The sequence below is a fragment of the Manis javanica genome, chromosome 4 (genome assembly GCF_040802235.1).
Source record: "Manis javanica isolate MJ-LG chromosome 4, MJ_LKY, whole genome shotgun sequence".
Lineage (NCBI taxonomy): Eukaryota > Metazoa > Chordata > Mammalia > Pholidota > Manidae > Manis > Manis javanica.
Window position 1 is genome coordinate 133902847 of NC_133159.1, and position 25211 is coordinate 133928057.

Sequence of the window (25211 nt, forward strand, 5' to 3'; positions counted from 1 at the left end):
AGTGTTGTGATGAACATAGGGGTGCATATGTCTTTTTGAATCTGAGGAGTTGTATTCTTTGAGTATATTCCAAGAAGTGGGATTCCAGGGTCAAATGGTATTTCTATTTTTAGTTTTTTAAGGAACCTCCATATTGCTTTCCACAATGGTTGAACTAGCTTACATTCCCACCAGCAGTGTAGGAGGGTTCCTTTTTCTCCGCATCCTCACCAACATTTGTTGTTCTTAGTCTTTTCTGTGCTGGCCATCCTTACTGGTGTGAGGTGATATCTCATTGTGGTTTCAATTTGCATTTCCCTGATGATTAGTGATGTGGAGCATCTTTTCATGTGTCTGTTGGCTATCTGAATTTCTTCTGTGGAGAACCGTCTCTTCATATCCTCTGCCCATTTGTTAATCAGGTTATTTGCTTTTTGGGCGTTGAGGTATGTAAGTTCTTTATATATTTTGGATGTTAACCCCTTGTCGGATATGTCATTTACAAATATATTCTCCCATACTGTAGGATGCCTTTTTGTTTTGTTGATCATGTCCTTTGCATTATATGAATTTTAATCTTTTCAGGACCCATATATATGAAAACAACCTCCATTTTGTGAATAAGGAAACCTTTTGAGGTTGACTTCCTTAGGTTTATACTTTTACTAATAAATGACAGGACCAGATTTAGACTCAGGTAATTGACTTTAGAACATGCAGATTTATGCAAGTTTTGAGGAATTGAATACATACTGGAGGGACAGAGAGAGAGAAGTTGGTGTTCCAGATACATTTGAGACAGTTAGAAAAAAAGGTAAAAATATTACGAAGTTGAAGAGCCAGAAAGGATTTTTGGAATTATTTCCCACTTATTTCAGTGTTTTTGTTTTTTCCTTCTTTCTGACTCCCCTTTACTTCTTTTCCCTGTTAATTGGTTGTGAGGTGGACTTGCAGTATGTATTTGCTGAATTCACTGGAAAATAGTTCATATTTCTTTTTCCTAGCAGAGTCAGTACGGTGTAGTGAAAACATGAACGTAGGAGCCAGACAGACTTAGGTTCAAATATTGGCTTATCTAGAATTTGACTTTGAAACTTTGTTGGACAAGTTATATAATAACGTTACTGATCTCCCATTTTCTCATCTTTAAAAGAGGAATGACACCACCCACGGGGCAGTGTCCTTAGGTTTAGAGACAGTATCTATGAAGTGCTGGTCACTTGCCTCCCATTTATGCTTAATGATGTTACCATTGTTATTTATAATTTTTAAAAATAATAATTTGAAGGTGAGTTTTTTTCTTTCTCTAAAAATAAAATATAACTGGTTTCTATGTTTTCATGAGACTATTCTCTTCTCCCATTAAGAGTACTTGGCTTTTAAAATACTTCTGCATATAAGAGAAGTTACTGTGCAAGAAAAGATCTCGTATGTAATTGGTATGGCTTCTTCTGTGGGTACTTTCTGATTTCCTTATTGGAATTCCTTATAACATGGGAACACATGTGGGAGAGATAGTAGGGTTTCCTGGGTCAGCTGACTGAGGCTAGAGTCAGGAAGGGAAATGGTTGACTCAGTATCTCTGGCCTCTTTCCACAGAGGAGGAAGCTTGATGCTGTGTATTACTATATGCGCAGTTTAGCTGCCAGCAACCCTATCCTGACTGCCAAGGAGAGTCTCATGAGCTTATTCGAAGAGACCAAACGAAAGGTGAGTGGGGATACAGGCAGAATCATTTCTTCAAGGGAATGACTAAAATGTCCTCAAGGGGTTCCTTCAGGTTGTGTTGATGGGGAGTTGATCAGCCCCTATGCACAACCAAACTCATCTGTAGGCAAGCTTTCCAGGGCCCTCTGGTGTGCATGTTCCACTGCATCTAGTTTGCAGAATTAATAACTTTTATGAGACAAAACAGATGATACTCTTTGGAATACATACTTTGGAATTATGACAATGTCTTCATTTTTTATAGTCATTGGGCAACAAACTCAGATGAGGTGAGTGCTTCTTTTTATTAGCTGAATCCCAGGAGAGTCTGACTTGTGTGTGTATGTGTTTTGTTCAGGCAGAACAGATGGAAAGGAAGCAACATGAGGAATTGGAGCTGAGCCCTGACCAGTGGCGGAAAGGAAAGAAGTCTACTTTCCATCATGTTGGAGATGACACCACTCGCCTGGAGATCTGGATCCATCCGTCCCATCCCCGGTCCTCCCAGGGCACTGAGTCTGGGAAGGATTCTGAGCAGGAGAATGGTCTGGGCAACCTGAGCCCCAGTGATGTAAGTTCCTGAGGGTGTTGAGCAAGACTAACCAAGTAAGCATGGGTGTCCCCAGTGCATGCAACTAGGAGGCACTGTGCAGACATTTCCCGTTAATCACAGGGAAGGCAAATCACTTCAGGCTTGCTGATATCCTTGTCCATCTCCTCCACCTACACTTCCTTCATCTTTCTTATGTGCTACCCTCTCTCACCACTATGTGGCACTGAAGATTTACTCAGTTTAAGGCAAAAATTTTTTGCTGCTTTGGGTTTGGAGTTAAATATGATGCTTTTAGGATTCTGGTGGGATTTTGTGAAGCGAGGGAGAGAGCACAGTACTTAGAAAACTGCAAAGGGTTGATTCACTGTGCCTTCAGAGTAAAATTCATAGTGGAGTGGATAGTGGGTTGAGCCTGGACCACATCTTGACAGGTCATGCAATAACCTTTATCCTGAAGGTGGTAAGGAGCTATTGAATGCTTATAGTAGGGAAATGCATGTCAGGTATGCATTTTAGAAATATAACTTTGGTGGCTTTGTGAGAAATTTGAAACTAGAAATAAGAAGAGTAGGAGGGCCTACAGTAATTCAAGTGAGATGTCAGAAGGACCTGAATTGGGAAATGGCTTTGGAGATGGGGAGAAGTGAGTGGATATGAGGTATGTTTATGAGGTAGAATCCAAAGGACTTGATTGAACAGGGGGAGCTGAGAGAGAAGAGAGGGACTGAAAAGCAGCACCTACCTAGGTGTTTCTGCCTTGGAAACTGGGTGGATGATGGTCCATTACTTGAGATAGGAAATAAAGGTGGAGTTGGTGTTAGGAGACAGAAGGTGCATTTGTTTTTGGACATGTTGGAATTTCCATAGGTTATTGAAGTGGAGATACTTAGAGGTAGACAGATAACTGAAGCTGAGGAGAGTTGTCTAAGCCAGAGGTGAAGGTATTTGAAGATATATATGCTTTTATAGATGGTAATGAAGTCATGAGAATTGATTTAGTTACTGGAGGAAAAATCACAGAATAATACGTAGGTTAAAGATCTAAGAAAGAAAGGAGGTAGACGGCAGTATGGTAAGGGAGTAGGATCTGGAGCACAAGTGACAGGATTAGCCTGAAAGAGGGTAAGAGCTGCCTCTTTCTTATGCTGGAAGGAAAGGAAGAATGTAACTGGGGATGGGATGCTGATAGGTTTGTTGATGGTTTAGGAGGAAGATGAGGGAGGGCCTTTTGATGTTTTCTCTCTTAAGAAGTTGGAGGCATGGTTGTCTGTTAAGAAGCTGAGTCAGAGGTGGTAAGATAGGAGAATTTGTCCTTTGGGATTTAATTAAAATTTTCCATTTATCCTCCTGTATCCTTCTTAGTCTTCAGCTGTTTTCTGTATGACTTGGAATCATTGCTTATAAATGAAACTACCAATTTCCTATGTGCCATGGTGTACATGGGGTCACAGTATGTCAGGGTGCTTCAGAGGAGTTGCTGCTGTGGTAGAATCCCTCATGGCTGCCCTCTTCTAGTTTAGATATTACAGCCCTGAAGTGGAAGCCCATTTGAATAAGAGATAAATTGTTCTATTATATTAGCTCCACTGTCTGACTATCTTTAAAATGAAAGCAATGACAATTTGAGAATGCATTTTATGGCATTCTTCAACCTTGGCCTCAAAGTTGGGGAGTATCCCTTATAAAAGTTATTACTGATCTTCTGTAGAGCTCACTCTTCTATGAGATTTTTTTTTAAGTAATATGTTTATAAACTTGTATTTTTATTATGTGTATCTCAAAGGCATTTTCAGCATGTAGGCTGTCTCTGGATCCATTAAATTTTATTTTTAATCATACAAATAATATATGTGTATGGTTTTTGTAAAAATTTCAAATAATTACACATGTATGTAGAGTAAAATGTGGTAATTTGTTTTCAAAACTGTTTGTGAAGTTGTTAATATATATTCAGCTTATACATCATTCTTGGGTAATTACTTTCCTTAATATTTATATCTGTGAGTTGGGCTTTTGTTTACTACCAGCACTTGAGGAAGTCGTCTGCTGTATGATAGCTTTTCATTATTTGGGTCAGGAAAACACACTGCCTGTTTTACCTGCTTTCTCAAACCCAAGTCAGCTTCCCATTCTTTTCTTTCGTACAGCAGACCCCAAGAACTCAGTTTGCTTCCTCTATTCCTTGGAACACACAGATGATAAGTAGGATTTATTCACAAATGCAATTAGGCATTAGGGATACAGAGAATAAAACAACTAAAAGTGGTCTTTAACCTCAGGGAGCACTCAGTCGTGGGGAAGATAAAAACAAATACATAGTTATAATGTAGTGTGCCAAGTACAGTGGTAAGGGTAAGCATGAGTGGCTGTGGTAGCACGTGCTTAGAGCATCTAATATGGGCATGGTTAGGGAAGGCTAGGATGAGGAGGCATTTTGCAGCTGAGGATGATGTAAGGGTATTTGCACTCTGAGGCATGAAAGCTTGAGTGGGCCTGCAGGTTTAGGGCACTTCAGGTGGTTCAGTTGCTGGAGGTAGTTCAGATGGCTAGGATGTGAGAAGTACTCTTGGCTAGAGACTTGAGTCAACCTTTACTTACCCTTTCCTTTCCTTTACCCTCACATCTAGGCAATACCAAGAGCTGCTGAATCCACCACCTGAGCATAATTTGAATCCATTTACTTTTCTCTATTTCCACTACCACCACCCTAGTGTAATCTATCATCAGTTCAGTAATCTACAGACAATTGAAAGAAGTTCCTAATGGTCTTTCCACATTTATTCCTCATCCTCCTTAGGCCTTTCTTTTTAGGTAGTAACCAAATGAGCTTTCAGATACACATGTCTGATCATGTTGCTTCCCTACTTGAAAGTCTTCAGTTGTTTTTCTTTGCTCTTAGAATCATGTCCAAAATCCCTAATGCAGTCTGCTGGGCCCCATGTGATTTGGCCCCTGCTCTTTCTGCCCTTACACCTCTCTTCCCCCCTTTGTTGGTGTTCTCCAGCCATACTGGCTTCTTCCTTGAGGGGCCAGCGCTCTTTTCTGGCCTTTGGCTATTGCACATTCTGTCTTTGCCCACAATGCGTGTCTCTCTTTACCAGCCCCTTTCTTACTTATCCTTAAATTATCAGCCTAAATATCACTTCCCTTTTTCAGGGAAGTTTTTCCTGACCCCTTAGCCTGGCTATTTGCCTTTTGCAATATCACATTTCTAATGCAGTAATTTTAGGTGCAGTTTTGTGGTTGGTTAAGGTCCTGTCTTGCCAGATTGAAGGCTGTGTGAGAATGGGGTGTATCTAGTTGCTCACTGCTTTATCCCTCCTGCCTGCATGTAGAACATTCTAAGTAAATCTTGAGTATATAAATGAGGGAATTAACAGTGAAGGATGAGGCTGGAGAAGATAGGAGGAGCCAGACCTTTCATAAATATGAACAAATTTGGGTATCAAGTATTAAGGATTTTAAGCAGGGGGATAACATAATCAGATTATATAATCACTCTTTTCATACTTCTTGTATTGAAACAGATCTGTCTTTTAAAGGAAAATTTTAAAATTGCAGAGTAATACCAGTTCATTGTATTTAAATAAAAAATGTACATGCAATTTAAAGTGAGAGTTACTTGCACTCTTGCCTTCAGAGACATCACTATTAACAATTTGATGGAGGTCTTTTAGACCTTTTTCTAAACATTCATACATATATACACATACCTGTAGACATGAAAAAAATTTTTTTAACAAAAATGGGATTACACTATGCAGGATTTTCCCCATTATCTGAAAATAGAGTGTTCCTGTGAAACCTTTTGTAAGCCAAATTGATGTAAAGAGAAGAAGCAATTATCATTCATTTATATGGAAAAATTCTTTAGCATTCCCAGGCCCCAAAAATGATCTCTCTCAGGCTTTTCAGATACTTCAGGACCTCATCTTGCTAATGGACACACAAAATCGAGATAAAGGACAGATACTCACAGACCCAGCTCAGAGTTATAGTGGCCTGATACAGAGATGCTGAATGTGGTTCCCAGGGAAGGAACTTGGCCTGGCCACTCTCACTGCTTGGGGTGTGCAGTTTCTCTCTCTGCAAAACAAATGCCAATCACTGTATCTGTTTTTCACTTTGGGTTTCTTTCAGTTAGCAAAAACGGTACTAGTGTAGGTTTTTTGTAAAAGTAAAGTGGCCTACTGCTAATTTTTGTAAAGTAGGGGTACCTGTATATAATAATCTGCAGCTTTTTAAAATTATCAATTGGACATAAATATTTCTGCTATAAACAAACACATACATCTCTAAAAATCACTGTGCTATGCAAATGTGCACAATAAGAACCACAGAGTTTATGGGGAAAGTGGGGTTAGGGAAACAAAATCCAAAAACTTCCTTGGTGACATATTAAAAAATAAGATATGAACCTAACAAAACAGTTGTACAATTTTATATGTGTTCATTGGTTAAAAAATATGTAAATACTAATTTGAAAAAAGATACAAGGTTTGCCTGTAGAAATGGGCTTCACAAGGATTTCAGCTTTTGAGTTTCTGTGACATGGCGGAAGGAGGGTTATCTGAAATTGGACAGGCAGGTGTAACACCAGATGTAGATAGGCGTGGCTTATAACATGAATTCATATGGTGAACTGTTGTAGTTGGTAGGTGTTTGGGATAGGAGAGGTGTGTTTTATATTCCTGTGCAGGTTGGTTCAGCTGGGTGCAGTACTCTGTGTTCACCTGGTATTTTTTGTGAACAGAATCATACATAATGAGACAAACTTTGTGTATGTTCAAATTGCTCCCTATTATACTGATCATGATAGAACAAATTCACATTTTCCAAACGAGTTATAGCAGTACTGACTGATTTTCCACTTGTCTAAGAATATCTTTTCTTAGTATGTTCTTATGGCCACGTAATATTTCATTATAAAGATCTATGTCAGTTATTTAACCTATCTGTGGAATTTAATTATTTGCTGTGCATTGCGTTTTCATCTTAGGTGTCCTTTTGGATGATTAGCTTTAATAGAAATTGCTCCTTTGATGACAACTCAAGAGTTTCTAGCACACTGTTGACATTCGGATCCATGAATAAGAAACAGAAAGTTTGGCTTCAGGTGGTTGTTAGTAATGATAGTAAAGTCCCAACTAGTTTGTTCTCTTTCTCTGAAGCGTGGACTTAGGGTCTCTCTTTGTATGGCTGCAGGAGGTTAGCTTGTGGGTTGTTGGTTTTTAGCCTTGAGATGTGGTTTGGGTTGAACATGCGGCCTGGGAAGGGACGGCGAACCTCAACTGTAAGTGGCATCCTCTTAAACTAATTGAGACTCACATTTAGACCTTCCCCCTGCCACCTAGGCCACTCACATTCACTGTCATCGGAGTTCCAGGCACTCTCTAGTGGATGTGCCTTCTGCTGTGCCTCAGCTCCTTTTGGAAATCAGAAAAGGGTTTTGCTTAGCAAATGAGTTATGGCTGATAGTTGAATTAATTAAGGATATTAAATTACTGTATCAGATATAATTTTCACACTGAAAGCTACGGTCTCTGATGGAACTGGTGAGGTTTTTTCTCAGACCTGATTTCTCATAAGTATCTCGAATAGAATGTAACACATGTCTATCTACTGGAGAAAAATGAACAAATGAGAATGGGAGCCCTTGATACAGATGTTTGTCTCTCAAGTTTCAGGGAGTTCTCCTGCTTTGGTATGACTTGGCTTACTGTTCCTAGCATTTTCCCCTGCCAACACTGATTATTGTATTACAACATTCTTGGTACTGTGTTTAGAAAATATGTCTTTAGACAAGTGATATGTCATTGTATATTTGGCCAGCTTCTTAGCAAACCTTCTTTCTTTGGCCCTTCTGAATGCATTTTGTGGTTCAGATTGGACTGTACCTCTGGGTCTCCTAATTCCTATTATTTAGCTTTTTCTTTAATTGACTCTCATCTTATTTCCCCCACCAAATGCTATTGTTTGCCACTCTCTTTCCTTTTTGCTCTTCCTCCTTTTGTCACATTCCATTATTTATTTCATTTCTTTGCATAGTATGTTTTTTTTTAATTCTGATATCATTAATCCACAGTTACATAAGCAACATTATCATTAGTAGACTCCCCACATCATCAAGTCCCCCCCCACATACCCCATTACAGTCACTCTCCATCAGTGTAGTAAGATGCTATAGAATCACTACTTGTCTTCTCTATGCTATACTGCCTTCCCTGTGCCTCCCACTTTATTATGTCTGCTAATTATAATGCCCCCTTTTCCCCCTTCTCCCTCCCTTCCCACACAGCCTTCCCAGTCCCTTTCCCATTGGTAACTGTTAGTCCATTCTTGGGTTCTGTGAGTCTGCTGCTGTTTTGTTCCTTCAAGTTTTGCTTTGTTCGTATACTCCACATATGAGTGAAATCATTTGGTACTTGTCTTTTTCCACCTAGCTTATTTCACTGAGCATAATACCCTCCAACTCCATCCACATTGTTGCAAATGGTAGGATTTGTTTTCTTCTTATGGCTGAATAATACTCCATTGTGTATATGTACCACATCTTCTTTATCCATTCAACTATTGATGGACACTTGGGTTGCTTCCTTATCTTGGCTGTTGTAAATAGTGCTGTGAAAAACATAGTGGTGCGTATATCTTTTTCAAAGTGGGCTGCTGCATTCTTAGGGTAAATTCCTAGGAGTGGAATTCCTGGGTCAAATGGTATTTCTATTCTGAGTTTTTTGAGGAACTTCCATACTGCTTTCCACAATGTTTAAACTAGTTTACATTCCCACTAGCAGTGTAGTAGAGTTACCCTCTTTCTCCACAATGTCGCCAACATTTGTTGTTGTTTGTCTTTTGGATGGTAACCAACCTTACTGGTGTGAGGTGATATCTCATTGTGGCTTTAATTTGCATTTCTCTGATGATCAGCGATGTGGAGCGTCTTTTCATGTGCCTGTTGGCTATCTGAATTTCTTCTTGGAGAAGTGTCTGTTAGATCCTCTGCTCTTCTTTTTTTTTTTTTTTTTTGCTATCATTAATCTACAATTACATGAGCAACAGACTCCCCCCGTCATCAAGTCCCCCCGACATAACCCATTACAGTCACTGTCCATCAGCACAGTAAGATGCTATAGAATCACTACTTGTCTTCACTGTGTTGTACAGCCCTCCCTGTGCACTCACCCTACATTATGTCTGCTTAGTAATGCCCATTTTTTCCCCTTATCCCTCCCTTCCCCCCCATCCTCCCCAGTCCCTTTCCCTTTGGTAACTGTTAGTCCATTCTTGGGTTCTGTGAGTCCACTGCTGTTTTGATCCTTCAGTTTTTTTTTCTTTATTCTTATACTCCACAGATGAGTGAAATCATTTGGTACTTGTCTTTCTCCACCTGGCTTATTTCACTGAGCATAATACCCTCTAGCTCCATCCATGTTGTTGCAAATGGTAGGATTTGTTTTCTTCTTATGGCTGAATAATCTTCCATTGTGTATATGTACCACTTCTTCTTTATCCATTCATCTACTGATGGACACTTAGGTTGCTTCCATTTCTTGGCTATTGTAAATAGTGCTGCGATAAACTTAGGGGTGCATTTGTCTTTTTCAAACTGGGCTGCTGCATTCTTAGGGTAAATTCCTAGAAGTGGAATTCCTGGGTCAAATGGTATTTCTATTTTGAGCTTTTCGAGGAACCTCCATACTGCTTTCCACATTGGTTGAACTAATTTACATTCACACCAGTAGTGTAGGAGGGTTCCTGTTTCTCCGCAACCTCGCCAACATTTTTCGTTGTTTGTCTTTTGGATGGTGACGATCCTTACTGGTGTGAGGTGATATCTCATTGTGGTTTTAATTTGCATTTCTCTGATGACTAGTGATGTGGAGCATCTTTTCATGTGTCTGTTGGCCATTTGAATTTCATTGGAGAACTGTCTGTTCAGCTCCTCTGCCCATTTTTTAATTGGATTATTTGCTTTTTCTTTGTTGAGGTGTGTGAGCTCTTTATATATTTTGGACGTCAACCCTTCATCGGATCTGTCATTTATGAATATATCCTCCCATACTTTTTGTTCTACTGATGGTGTCCTTTGCTGTACAGAAGCTTTTCAGCTTGATATAGTCCCACTTGTTCATTTTTGCTTTTGTTTCCCTTGCCTGGGGAGATATGTTCATGAAGAAGTCACTCATGTTTATGTCCAAGAGATTTTTGTCTATGTTTTTGTCTAGGAGTTTTATGGTTTCATTACTTACATTCAGGTCTTTGATCCATTTCAAGTTTACTTTTGTGTATGGGGTTAGACAGTAATCCAGTTTCATTCTCTTTACATGTAGCTGTCCAGTTTTGCCAGCGCCATCTGTTGAAGAGACTGTCATTTCCCCATTGTATGTCCATGGCTCTTTTATCGTATATTAATTGACTGTATATGTTTGGGTTAATGTCTGGAGTCTCTATTCTGTTCCACTGGTCTGTGGGTCTGTTCTTATGCCAGTACCAAATTGTCTTGATTACTGTGGCTTTGTAGTAGAGCTTGAAGTTGGGGAGTGAGATTCCCCCACACTTTATTCTTCCTTCTCAGGATTGCTTTGGCTATTCGGGGTCTTTGGTGTTTCCATATGTATTTTTGAACTATTTGTTCCAGGTCGCTGAAGAATGCTGTTGATAATTTGATGGGGATTGCATCAAATCTGTATATTGCTTTGGGCAGGATGGCCATTTTGACGATATTAATTCTTCCTAGCCAAGAGCATGGGATGAGTTTCCATCTGTTAGTGTCCTCTTTAATTTCTCTTAAGAGTGTCTTATAGTTTTCAGGGTATAGGTCTTTCACTTCCTTGGTTATGTTTATGCCTAGGAATTTTATTGTTTTGAATGCAATTGTGAATGGAATTATTTTCCTGGTTTCTCTTTATATTAGTTCATTGTTAGTGTATAGGAAAGCCACAGATTTCTGTGTGTTAATTTTGTATCCTGCAACTTTGTGAGTTCCAATATTAGTTCTAGTAGTTTTGGAGTGGAGTCTTTAGGGTTTTTATGTACAATATCATGTCATCTGCAAATAGGGACAGTTTAACTTCTTCTTTACCAATCTAGATTCCTTGTATTTCTTTGTTTTGTCTAATTGCCGTGGCTAGGACCTCCAGTACTATGTTGAATAACAGTGGGGAGAGTGGGCATCCCTGTCTTGTACCTGATCTCAGAGGAAAAGCTTTCAGCTTCTCGCTGTTCAGTATGATGTTGGCTGTGGGTTTATCATATCTGGCCTTTATTTTGTTGAGGTACTTGCCCTCTATGCCCATTTTGTTGAGAATTTTTATCATGAATGGATGTTGAATTTTGTTGAATGCTTTTTCAGCATCTATGGAGATGATCATGTGGTTTTTGTCCTTTTTATTTATGTGGTGGATGGTGTTGATGGATTTTGGAATGTTATACCATCCTTGCATCCCTGGGATGAATCCCACTTGATCATGGTGTATGATCCTTTTGATGTATTTTTGCATTTGGTTTGCTAATATTTTGTTGAGTATTTTTGCATGTATGTTCATTAGGAATATTGGTGTGTAATTTGCTTTTTTTGTGGTGTCTTTGCTGGTTTTGGTATTAGAGTGATGCTGGCTTCATAGAATGAGTTCAGAAGTATTCCCTCCTCTTCTATTTTTTGGAAAACTTTAAGGAGAATGAGTATTATGTCTTTTCTATATGTCTGATAAAATTCAGTGGTGAATCCATCTGGCCTGGAATTTTTGTTCTTCGGTAGTTTTTGATTACTGATTCAATTTCGTTGTTGTTAATTGGTCTGTTTAGATTTTGTTTCTTCCTTGGTTAGTCTTAGTCTTGGATGATTGTGTTTTTCTAGGAAGTTGTCCATTTCTTCTAGGTTTCCCAACTTGTTAGTATATAGATTTTCATACTATTCTCTAATAATTCTTTGTATTTCTGTAGGGTCCTTCGTGATTTTTCGTTTCTCATTTCTGATTCTGTTTATGTGTGTGGATTCTCTTTTTCTCTTAATAAGTCTGGCTAGGGGCTTATCTATTTTGTTTATTTTTTCAAAGAAAAAGCTCTTGGTTATGTTGATTTTTTCTATTGTTTTATTCGTCTCAATTTTATTTATTTCTTCTCTGATCTTTATTATGTCCCTCCTTCTGCTGACTTTGGGCCTCATTTGTTCTTCTTTTTCCAGTTTCAATAATTGTGACTTTACACTATTCATTTTGGATTGTTCTTCCTTCTTTAAATAGGACTGGATTGCTATATACTCTCCTCTTAGATCTGCCTTCTCTGCAGATCTCCACAGAAGTTGGGGCTTTGTACTGTTGTTGTCATTTGTCGGAATGTATTGCTTGATCCCTCTTTTAATTTGGTCATTGATCCATTGATTCTTTAGGAGCATGTTGTTAAGCCTCCATGTGTTTGTCAGCCTTTTTGTCTTCTTTGTACAATTTATTTCTAGTTTTATGCCTTTGTGGTCTGAGAAGTTGGTTGGTAAAATTTCAATCTTTCTGAATTTACTGATACTCTGTTTGTGGCCTAGTATGTGGTCTATTCTGGAAAATGTTTCATGTGCACTTGAGAAGAATGTGTATCCTGCTGCTTTTGGGTGCAGAATTCTGTAGATTCTGTTAGGTCCATCTGTTCTAGTGTGTTATTCAGTGCATCTGTGTCCTTACTTATTTTCTGTCTGGTGGATCTGTCCTTTGGAGTGAGTGGTGTGCTGAAGTCTCCTAGAATGAATGCATTGCATTCTATTTCCTCCTTTAATTCTGTTAGTATTTGTTTCACATATGTTGGTGCTCCTGTGTTGGGTGCATACGTATTTATGGTGGTTATATCCTCTTGTTGGACTGCCCCCTTTCTCATTATGTAATGTTCTTCTTTATCTCTTGTTACTTTCTTTGTTTTGAAGTCTATTTTGTGTGATACAAGTACTGCAACACCTGCTTTCTTCTCCCTATTGTTTGCATGAAATATCTTTTTCTGTCCCTTCACTTTTAGTCTGTGTATGTCTTTGGGTTTGAGGTGTGTCTCTTGTAAGCAGCATATAGATGGGTCTTGCTTTTTTATCCATTCCATTACTCTGTGTCTTTTGATTGGTGCATTCTGTCCATTTACATTAGGGTGATTATTGATAGATACGTACTTATTGCCATTGCAGTGTTTGGATTTGTGGTTACCAAAGGTTCAAGGGTAGCTTCTTTACTATCTCACCATCTAACTTAACTCTCTTATGCTATAATAAACACAGTCTGATGATTCTTTATTTCTCATGCTTTTTATTCTTCCTCCTCCATTCATTATGTTAGGTGTTGTATTCTGTACTCTTGTGTTTCCTTTGACTGCTTTTTTGAATAGTTGATTTTATTTGTTGTCTTTAGTTAATATTTGGTTGTCTACTTTCTTTGCTGTGATTTTATTCTCTCTGGTGACATCTATTGAGCCTTAGGAGTGCTTCCATCTAGAGCAGGCCCTTGAAATACCCTATTGAGGTGATTTGTGGGAGGCAAATTCCCTCAACTTTTGCTTGTCTGGAAATTGTTTATCCTTCCTTCAAGTTTAAATGATAATTGTGCTGCATACCATATTCTTGGTTCAAGGCCATTCTGTTTCATTGCATTAAATATATCATGCCATTGTTTTCTGGCTTGTAAGGTTTCTGTTGAGAAGTGTGATGATAGTCTGATGGGTTTTCCTTTGTAGGTGATCTCTTTTCCCTCTCTGGCTGCCTTTAATATCTGTGCTTGTCTTTGATCTTTGCCATTTTAATTTTTATGTCTTGGTGTTGTTCTCCTTGGGTCCCTTGTGTTGGGAGTTCTGTGGGCTTCCATGGTCTGAGAGGCTATTTCCTTTCCCAGCTTGGGAAAGTTTTCAGCAATTATTTCTTCAAAGACATTTTCTATCCCTTTTTCTCTCTTCTTCTTCTTCTGGTACCCCTATATGTGAATATTGTTCCATTTCGATTGGTCACACAGTTCTCTTAATATTCTTTCATTCCTAGAAGTTTTTCTCTGCTTCAGCTTCTCTGTATTCCTATTCTCTGATTTCTATTCCATTAACAGTCTCTTGCATCTCTTGATTGTGTCATTTCTGTTATCTCCCTCTGGACTTCATCTCTTAGTTCTTGCATATTTCTCTGCAGGTCTGTCAGCATGGTTATGACTTTTATTTTGAATTCTTTTTCAGTAAGATTGGTTATATGTATCTCACCAGCCCCTCTCTCTCTAGTTGTCTGAGTGGTTTTTGACTGGACCAGTTTCTTCTGCCTTTTCATGGCAATAGAAGTGGTCGCAGGCAGGTGGCATGTGTGTCATCTGGGAGAACAAAGTCCCTTCCTGCTTTCTGGTTGCCTTGCCCTTCTCTGCTGCCTGTGTCAATTACCGACACACAGGGAGCAGTCTCTGGGTTAATCTCCTGAGCTGCCGTTTGCGGGATGGCCCTCGGGATAGCCTGGAGCCCTGTGGGGCATCTCAGACGCACTAGGTGTGTTCCGCGACAACTGTGCCCCTTTGTGCCTTCCGGACCTTGCTTCAGCTTCTTCTTCCTATGCTGATTACCCGCACACCGGGAGCAGTCTCTGGGATTATCTCTTGAGCTACCATGAGCGGTGTGGCCTTCAGTATAGCCTATCACACTGTGGGGGGTGGCAGATGAGCCATGTTTGTTCTCCTGCGAGAACGACGCCCCTTCCTGCCTTCCGGACCTTTCTACAGCTTCCGCTGCCTGTGCTGGTTACCCACACACCAGGAGCAGTCTCTGGAATAATCTCCTGGGCTGCCATGGGCTGGGCGGCCCTTGGGATAGTCTGGGGCCCTGTAGGGGGATGGTGGTGGTGAACACGCTGAGTGTGTTTTTCTGTGAGCACGGTGCCCCTTCATGCCTTCTGGACCTTGCTCCAGTCTCCTCTGTCTCTACTGGGATGTTATGCCCTGGTGGCAGCCTCTAGGTCATTCCTGGTTAGCTGCGCACTGGAAAAAGATTCTGTGTGGTTGCTGTGGGTGGGGCCACAGCTGTGGTGAGTCCACCGGTTTTCTTGTAGCGCCGCCCAGGGGAAATGAATGGCAGGCTGCTTTTCGCTGTGAGTAGCTTCAGGGCTGCGTTACCCCATAGGGGTTGGGGTGCCTCAAGTTCCTTAAGATTCTCAGCCTCCATGACGATTTTGTCCAGCTGTTAAGCCCTTGTCCCTTTAAGACTTTTAAAAAGTGTCCGCTTTTCTTTTGTCCCCGGGGAGCCGTCTGTGGGGACCTGCTCGCAGTCTCCATCTCAGATTTTACTTTTGTCTTTCTCTAATATCCAGTACACCATGCAGTGTGTGTCTGTGCTCCCAGTGCAGATTACTTGGGCTTGTTGTTTAGTAGTCCTGTGCATCCACTCCCTCCCCACTCTGATTCTTTTTCTCCCACTGGTGATCTGGGGTAGGGGGAGTGCTTGGGTCCTGCTGGGTCACGACTTTGTATCTTACCCTTTTTGTGAGATGCTGAGTTCTCTCAGATGTAGATGTAGCCTGTCTGTTGTACTGTATCTTCTGGTCTCTCTTTTAGGAATAGTTGTATTTGTTGTATTTTCAAAAATATATATGGTTTTGGGAGGAGATTTCTACCACCCTACTCATGCCGCCATCTTGAGCCCCTCTCCTGCATAGTGTCTTATTTTCATGACTTGTTCAGGTCCAGAATTTTATCCACTTTCTTCTCAATTTTTGGAGTGAAAGGCTGTGTTTTGGGACAAGTGCTTACCCAGACTAAAATTTAGTTTACCTGTCCAGTTGTACCAGCTTTGTGCTCAGATTATAAAGATGAATATGACATTGTTATTTCCTCAAAGAGCTTAGAGTGTAGTCCATGGGTCAGCAAGTTTTTCTGTAAAAGGCTAGATATTAAATATTTTAGGCTTTGCAGACCATACGGTCTCTGTTAAAAGTACTCAACTCTGCTGTTTTGGCACTGAAGTAGGCATAGACAATATTTAAATGAGTGAGCATGACTGTGTTCCAGTAAAACTTTATTTATGCAGACAGACAGTAGACTACATTTGGCCCATGGGCCTAGCTTGCCAACCTCTGGGTCTAGTGGAAGGAATGGCTACATAAACAGAATGTTTCAGTATATGGTTGATTATTATTATGTGCAGTAGTTAACGTTCTGTAAAGTCACTGCAGACCCTGAATTAATGAATACTGAACCATTGCTCCTAAGGGAAATACAGGGTTGGATTTTTGTGAGCCAGATGAAATTTTGAGAATTTCATCAACTGATGAACATGTAACCTTGTTTTATGTGTGATTCTGCTTAAACACACCTCGTTAAATATATTTTGTTGATTCATTAACATTGAACTCATGGCTAATAACACTACAACTCGTGCCTGAATAAAACTTACCTAACAGACATGTTTTCTCTGTGAGGCACATCACAGTCTCCTTGTGCTTTGGGACAGTAGACAGCACTTCAGTGCTGTGCTTGGGGGCCATTTTGAACAGTACAAAAATGTAAAAAATGTGGCACTAAATAGACTGCAAACAGAGCACTTGTTTACAGTATGAGAGCTGGAGCAATAAGGCAGAGAGTCACCTTGTTCGACTGAAGCTGGGAACGTAGGTAATGGTCATCTTGAATTTTTTGACACTTCATACTTGTCCACAAATACTGAAAGTACCAAGAATATTGATTTTGGTGTTACTAAGTTTTAGTGAATTCACAAATATGAAATCCACGGTATTTTTGTTGCAGTCACAGATACGAAACCACAAGTAATGAGGACCAACTGTATTGTGCTAAGTGTCGTGAGGGAAGTATGCCTTGGGTTTTGTGGAAGCACAGAGAAGGGTACCTGGTCTGGTTGTGGTGGAGGCAGGCCTTGGTTGTGGTGAGGGAAAGGAGAGCAAATTTGGAAGGCTTCTTGGAGAAGTTAATGTTCCAGACAGAAGAGGTATGAGTCAGCAGAGGATCTGCAATGGTATCTAAATCTGTGGTAATTTGGGGGATAGTGTGAGAGACTGTGCCTTGTGCAGGAACTGTGTTCTTGTTTGGTGCTGTGGTGTGTGTGGGTGGTGGTCAATGGACTGGTCCCATGTAATATGCTTCTGGATTCTGGAAGTAATGATATGTTTTTTAATTTCTCATTGTTTACTTGTCATGTCTGCATTGTTAATTCAACAAAAACAGTATTATTCCATTCATTAACTTTGGTCAGGTAGAAGTTGACCAAATTTTCTGTTCCATAGTCTGCTGATTAACATTTGAGGGCTACTTTTTTGGGCAGTGATTTAGGCAATCTGAACTCAAACATGAGGAAGATACTAGTGTCCCTTTGTGTCTTGATCATTGAAGGAAATTTCCAATGGCTTTGATTAAATAAGGCTAAGCTTTTTTCTTTTCATTGTATTTTTATTGCTTTTAAAAATTTACAAATCCAACACATGCTTATTGTAAAAATTTGAAAATGCAGATAAACGAAATGTTTTTACCACCTAGAGTTAACCAGTATTAATATCTTAAGGTATGTGCTTCCTGCGTGTTGATGTAGGGCACAGTATTTAGGTTGGAAATGTCTGATGCCCAGTAACCTGGGAAATCAGGAGAGAAAAATCCATGCCTAATTGTTTACCCAGAATTTGATTGGGAAGGTGGGATTATAATTTATTAGATTAGCACAGATATCTACGTCTTGCTATTTGTATCAAAGTAGTACAGTTCGAGTGATACCACAGTGTCCTTCCTCTTGTGCATAAAGAGGAACTTCTCAAGCTACATGAATAAGGAAGAGTGAGTTCAAGGTTGTCAATCTAATAGGAATGATTATTGTTTTGAAAGACTGTCTGAAAGGGCCCATTTCATGAGGAAATATCTTGAACTAGTGGTGATGAATTGCGATGTGAAGGATTAATTTGAGGCCCCCTGGACATAAAAAGTTTGTAACTTTGTAAAACTGGGTTCTAGTTGGGGAAGTTTCTAGGCAGTAATGTTGGCATTGGCTTCTAGGTCATTGGGAAATGAGATTGAAAGATCTAGTAAAGGAGTGTTGCCTTTTAAAATATTTTAAAGAAATATTTTTGAATAGGTAATATATTAGGTATATATATGTATATGATTATCTTCCTTTTCTTACATTATTATTGGCACATCATACACACTATTATTCACTTTGCTTTTTTTTTCCTCATGTTTTTATTGGACTTGGGAAATCTTTCTTGGAGTCAGTGCTTTTAAGTCCACCATTGATCTCTGGAGGCTGGCAGCTTGATAGCTTTCATGAATTTTGTCTAGCATCTTGTATGTCAAAGCTTTGGAAAGTCCTATGTTCAAGTCCTAATTTTACAAGTTATCAGCTATGATACTTTGGGCGTGAGCTTCAAAGTCTTTATCCTGGCTGAGCTTCAGGATAAAGCTCATTACAGATGAGGAAAATACATGGTGATAAGTAGACTAAATGAGATAATGCATGTAAAGAACAATGAGTGGCATATTGTAACTTCTCATATATTGGTGGTGGTAGTTGTTATTATGTATGTATATTTTTGTTATACTGATCTTTTAAGCAATTATCTTTATTTTTGCATTTTTCACCATCTGTAACCAAAGTGAACAGTGAGGCTTGATAATTCACAAAGTGGCAGCCTGCTCTCTAAATGTATACCTGTTCTGTTTGACCTGAAGAGTTTTAATAATGAAAATTTTCAAATACACACAGGGGAAAATAATATAACGAACCCCCTATACTTGGCACCCATATTCAGCAGTTATCAAGATTTGTCCACATTTGTTTCAGCTTACCTTCTTACCTTCTTGCTCCCCCTTGAAGTATTTTATTACAAACCCTGGATATCACATCACTGCATCCCTACATATTTCACTTCCACACACACCTTTTAAAAAATAATGGACATTTTCTTACCACAATACCATTGCCATGCCTACCCATGGTGTAATTCAGTATCTTGATCCATAATTTCATTTCCCAGATTATCTAACAAGTGTCTCCTTAGAGTTGGCTTGTTCAAATCAAAATCTACATGGTATGTTTGGTTGCTTTGTCTCCTAAGTCTCTTAAGAGAATCTGAAGGTATCTTTTGTGTTTCCTAATGGAATTTGTACCTCTTGGAGTTGAGGCCTGCATACGTATATCTGGGACAGCTTCTCTGCTCAGCATCCTGTTGCAGCCAGGCTACATGAAAAGTGAGAAGTTAAATTGCCTAGGTGTGTGAACTGAAAAGCTTTAGGCTCCGTTCTAGTAAAGTGTGAATGCCATCCCCCAAACCAGTTGGTTAGAAATAAGCCTTTCTTGTGTCACGTAGTTTTCCCTATCCCCAGGCTTCTTAGTAGTTAACCTGAAATCTTTGGCAGAGTGAAAACCTTGTTTTGCTAAGTCTGTAAATTATAAAATTCCCATAGTTTCTACCTGAAACTTTGCATGTTGCCACTGCCTGAATCTGTTCTGTCCATGTTTCCATAGTTATTTTCTCCTTAGAGGCACTATTGTAAGTTCAGAATGATGGTTTTCTTTCTGATTCTGGCTCTAGGAGGCTGCGTAGTGTTGTGAGTATATTTTTTTCTTGCATTTAATCAAGAGTCCAGCAAGGTAAACATTGGCCAAAAAAGAAGCATGGCTTTGCTGTAGGAAACCCAGGTCAGGTGGCCTGTAGCACAGAGCTTTTACATGCTCAACTTGTTACATTTGTTTGAAGGCTTTTTTTTAAGTGTGTTGTGCAGGTGGCATTTTCTTCAGACCCATCATGTGTCTGGTTTTTCAGTGCCTCTTGCTGCACAGTCAGTGCATCTGTGCTGCCGCCACCACCACCACTGAGCTGACAGGAAAGCTGTGATGTGTGTTGGTGGTACCTATCTAATACTTCCACCTTCCCCTCCCTGCCCACCTCTGCCCCAGGAACATGACTGTAGGTCAGAGCATGGCTCTGGAAGGCTGGCTTCCTTAGGCAAGATGACTTGCCTTGTAGTGGAGTGAGTTTCAATTCCTAGACTTGTATCATGCTTGACAAGCCCACAACTAGTGCCATTATGGAGCTCAAAAAAGTGTTTGGACTGATTTTCTCTGCATAGTGTAAGCATTGATTTAACATACAATGAGACAAGAGTTGAGTCTTTATGCTAGTAAGTAAATGTTTTATCTGTAGTAACTCAACTATTTCATTGCACCATAATCATACCATAATAGTAGAGAAGTAGGCTTAGTTATTTGGTTTCGTGAATAGGAAGGTTCCATATTTGTAAGGTGGGTACCATGTCATTGTTTAGAGTTGTTGGGATGATATTAACTTCATATTATTTATATAGCCCTTGACTTTTGTAAAGTAGTTAGCAATATACCTCCTATCATAGTTTTCACCCTGGAAACTATTTGGAAGTATTCAGTTCCGTGACCTGAGATTTGGCAACATGTGGTGAAAGGAATTCATAAAAGCTTCTTTCTATAGGAAGAGGCCACAGGTTGGCTGTCTTTTTCTTAAGCTGTAAGAAACAGCTTGGTGAGATTATTCCCAAAGGTTGTCAGAACCAGGACTGAGTTTTTCAGATACTGATAATGTCAAGTGTGCTATGAGAAACAGCTCCTAACAGGCGAGGCTGGGGCTGCTTGCCAGGGTCACTGCTGGACTCCCAGGCTGATGTCTGTCTTTGTCTCTTTGTGGTTGGCAGTGAGTGGAAGTTTCTCAAAGTGCATTGGCCCTACCTACAAACCCTTAGCACCCCATATGACCTCGGTCACCAAACCACTTCAGGGCTTTATTTTTATCCTAGCCGTTTCGTTTCAAGATGTGAGGTTGGTTTCTTTCCTCTAACAGAGCAAAGTTCTCTGGGGGAAGAAACAGAGTGCCAGGGTGCAGTTGAGGCTGGTTAAACACCAAAACCACACTCTTCATCTTTCTGGGCTTGAGACGTGACATAAGCCATGCTGCAAACACCAGCTTCCATACTGTAAAGAAACCTTGTCAGATGCTCACTTCATTTATTTTTGTGTCTGTTTTGTTTGTATTTTTAGACAAGTAAAATGTGGAGGAAGAAGAAGTGTATCTCTCCATTCTGCATTAGACAGAAACCTAAGAATGGACGCTTTATAAAAGTCCATTATGTCCCAGCTTTAGGCTTTTCTTCTTCCCCAAGGGTGTTGATGAGAACTCTCACAACTCACCAGGTCTCAGGAAACCGGATTACCAACATATCCTGTTCGCGTGCATGTGTGTATTCTGTTACCCACAGGCCACTTTCCACCCCACGTGACCTTTAGTTACCATCCGGAAAGTCAGGACCCAGATACCAGTCAGAATTTCCAGGCTTTGGTTTGGTTTAGACATTTTAGAAAATGTTAACAGTAGTAATTTTAAAGAGACTTTTGAATGGCACACATAGTAAATAGGAAGTAATATATCCTGAAGACAGGGGGAAAGGCAGGGCCTGTGCTCTTTCCAGTAATGTATTTGAAAATGACCATTCAGAAGAAAACTTGCAACTGAAATGCACAGGGAATAAGTAGAGGAGATGAGAGAATTATTTAATTGATTAGAAGCCACATAGATGCCCCAATTCTTAGGTTTTAAAGCTAAATTCTAAAGCTCTTATTTCATTCTTTAAAATTGTAGTATGTGTTATTGAAGTTTTTTATTATGCACTCCATCACATTTTATTTTAATCAGCATCTTTCAGTGTAAACAGACTGTAGTGAGTCAAGTAATGCTCTAGAACAGGGGCAGATAAAAGACTGTCAGGGGCCTGGAAGCTGAGAATGGTTTATTACATCCCTACATAAGGAGCTGTTCAAAAAGAAGAACATGTGACAGAGATGTGTTGTCCACAAGGCCTAAACTATTTACTGTCCAACCTTTTACAGAAAAAGTTTGGCTACCACTGATCTGGAATCTGCCCTCCAGATTGTTGCTTGGCCAACACATCTACCTGCAGAGCCCAGCCTCAGCAATTCCTGGGCTTCTGCCCCTGTGCTCCGGGGCCTAGAGGACATTGGATTCCCAGGTTGTGTCCATCAGGAACTCTGAGTTCACAGCCAGCCTTAATGGCACTAACTGTGTCCAGGCTGCAGTGTATTCTGCTTTGAAAGCATATGGGGGGAGGCTTCCTATAAAACCAAGATCCAGCTCTTTGTGCTTCGTGGGAAGGGTGAACGCAGTTAATGCAGAGCCCCTTCATTGAGGACATTAAATTTTAATGAGGGTGCTACTACCTTTTGAGGGGACAGTTCTTCATTTTGTGGGCCTGTCACTGCAAGATGTTTAGTGTTCCTGGCGTGCTCACTAGGTGCCAATAGCAGCCCCCACCAGGAATGGTAGGTACTGTTCTGGGTGAGAACGACCAATATAGGAACTTGATGAGATTATAAAAAAACGCCTTTTAAGGTTTCTTCCTTCATTTTCTCTCAGTCAGAAAAACACACTTAGGATTTGGCTCTTCACGGCATAGTGCCAACCATAGTGAGAGACTGTTCAAGGATCCAGTGGAATAGGGAGCGTTTCAGTAGGGTAGAATAGAAAGGTTCTAAGGAAACCATTTACTGAGTGTGTTTGTTGCTTGTTCACCCTTCAAGAATTGTTGAGATTGATGTATGATTTATGAAAGGTCTGTTTTGATGTTGCCCATGCTCTGAAAAGCATGTTCCTCTCTATGTGAGAGGAAGAGTGGTCATCTTTGGCCTTAATGCCCAGATGATTTTGAGATCTCTGGGAATCTGAACGGTATACTTGAGAGACTTGTTCAAAGCCAACGTAAAGATGTAGTTTTGGCATCTCGTGAATAATCTGATATCCAGACTTAAGCCAGAACTCTGGGGTTAGAGAATTTTCCAGCCTGGGAGAGTTGACTGAGAAAAGTCCTCCTTTGGCTCCTTACCAAGTTAGACAAGGGAGCAATCAGCTGCTGAGTTCCAGCCAGCTGGAATGTATGTGCGGGTGTACTGTGAATCATCCCCGAGGATCCAGCTCCTAGTCTGTGAAGAGCCTTCCAAGTAAGAATGAGACCCTTACACTGGATCCTTGTCAATGTTTAGGATCCAAGCTGCTTAGGAAGGAGTGGAGTAGTGAGGTGGTGTTACTGTGGGAACAACTCACATTATATAGTAATAGACTGCCTTTTGTGTCGGGTACGAGACTGCACCGACCTTTACGTTTTCCCCATGTTGCCTTTCTCACCAATTTCCTATGTTGGATTTTATTTCTGACCATACTCTTGTAGAGAGATATCTGTAGTTTTGTCATTCTGCAATCCCTCTCTACTCTTAAAGTTTCCAGAATTTCATCTGTCTACTCTATTTTCATTGTGTTGGATGTGGTGTTTGGGCTAAGATAGAGAATATGAGATAGCTGTTGTCTGGTTATCTTCCCTCAATCGGCAGACTGTTTGTTTGGCTCCAGGGGGAACCTCTGGGTTTTCCCCCTCCTGGAAGCCTTTCACTTTCCTCATAAATATTTAATACTGAAGTTTTTACTCAGTGTTATTTTCCCAAGTATTATATAGACTTATAGACCAGAAGGAATTTAAAATACTTTCGAGACTTTTTTTGGTTGCTTGAGTCCCTATAAAATATATTCACCATACATTTTTAAGCACTTCGGTTTGTCTTCCACAAAAATTTTTGATCCAAAAATTTATTGTATATCTACTATGGGAATCACTAGGCATCTGTCCTGTTGTTGTTCTTTTTGTGTCATTCATGCCTAGAATAATCAACTGTGTACCTCGGTAACATGTTGGTCCTTAGTAGTACTGCTTTGACTGAATTGTACTTTGGTGTAAGGTCATCAGCCTATAAGGACAGGTAATAATAAAGAAGCCTAGGGTATCGTTGCTGTGGGCATATGGTGTCTTCTTTGTGGACACCTATCAGAGAAATTTCTACATTTAGTACCAGAGATAGTAGTGCTCTGTGGGGTTTTTATTTTTAACTCCATGCACATTTACGAATTTGTTATTTAGAATAATTCTCTATTTTAATTGATTCAGAGATTAGAGCTGAACTTGTACCTTCCTTTCATAAGTGTGAAGGACTTCTGGCATGCATTTTGTGTTGTGTCCTTACTACTAGTGACCTCTAACGTTTTTCTTGTTTTTTATTTTTATTTATTTATTTGTTTAAAGTATCATTGATACACAGTCTTATAAAGGTTAATTAATTTTATCTGGCAGTTTATATACCTTTGCCCACTGCCTTAAATAACTGGCTCCACAGTTTTACATGGGCATTGTTCTCTTTTTTCTTGCTTATTCAGTTGAAAAACATCTTTCAGGCCAGTTGATCATCTCTGAGGGGATCAGGATTTTCCCTGTCTGCATTCAAGTCATGAGTACCTTTATACGTTAATCATTGCTATAGGCATTGCACATAGAAAGGTACATGACATAGATCCTTCCCTCTAAGGTATAGTCCAGTAGGAAAAAATGAACATGTAAATAAATACTTGAAATAAAGTATGGCAAGTGTAATAATAGGAATATGTACACTGTGCAGACATAATGCTGAGGAGAAAGAGTTTAATTCATGATGATCAGCAAAAGCTACCTTAAAAGGTGATGTTTTTAATTTTGAAGAATGAAAGAAGTTCTTTAGATATATGTGGGTAGCAAACTTTTCTGGCAGAAGGAACAACATGAATAAAAATATGGGGTAGTTAGAAACTGCAGTGGTTGCTTCTGAGATTTCTAGCCAAGAGTCTATCATTAGAATATCTTAGGCCATGGTACAGACATCCACATTGATGCTGTCTAATCAGTTAGCTGGAACTGAAGATTCATTGCAAAGTAGATACTTCTGGGCTTTTGATTTCTCCCAAGGTTAGAAGTGAATCCTTCAGATAGTTCTTCTCTGCTTTATTTTATGCATTAGCAAATGTTGAGTCATCCTAAAGTCATGCCTTCCATCATTCTGGGAAGTTTTCTGAGCCAAGCTTAGCTTGGCTTAGGAGTAAGTTATGCTTTGTGTTGTAACCATTGGCAATAAAATTCAATTCTTGCTCTTCACATGC

At 39.7% G+C, this 25211-nt stretch overlaps 1 protein-coding gene across 4 annotated transcripts in view; it reads left to right on the forward strand.

Annotated features, from left to right (window-relative positions):
• SMG6 (SMG6 nonsense mediated mRNA decay factor) overlaps positions 1 to 25211 on the forward strand; it is a 244338-nt gene that overhangs the window by 24065 nt on the left and 195062 nt on the right. For all 4 annotated transcript variants that reach the window (XM_073235026.1, XM_073235028.1, XM_073235029.1 and 1 more), the window contains exons 7-8: positions 1579 to 1689; positions 2045 to 2257. In XM_073235026.1, coding sequence (XP_073091127.1) covers positions 1579 to 1689; positions 2045 to 2257 — 324 coding nt within the window. The remainder of the gene's footprint in view (positions 1 to 1578; positions 1690 to 2044; positions 2258 to 25211) is intronic.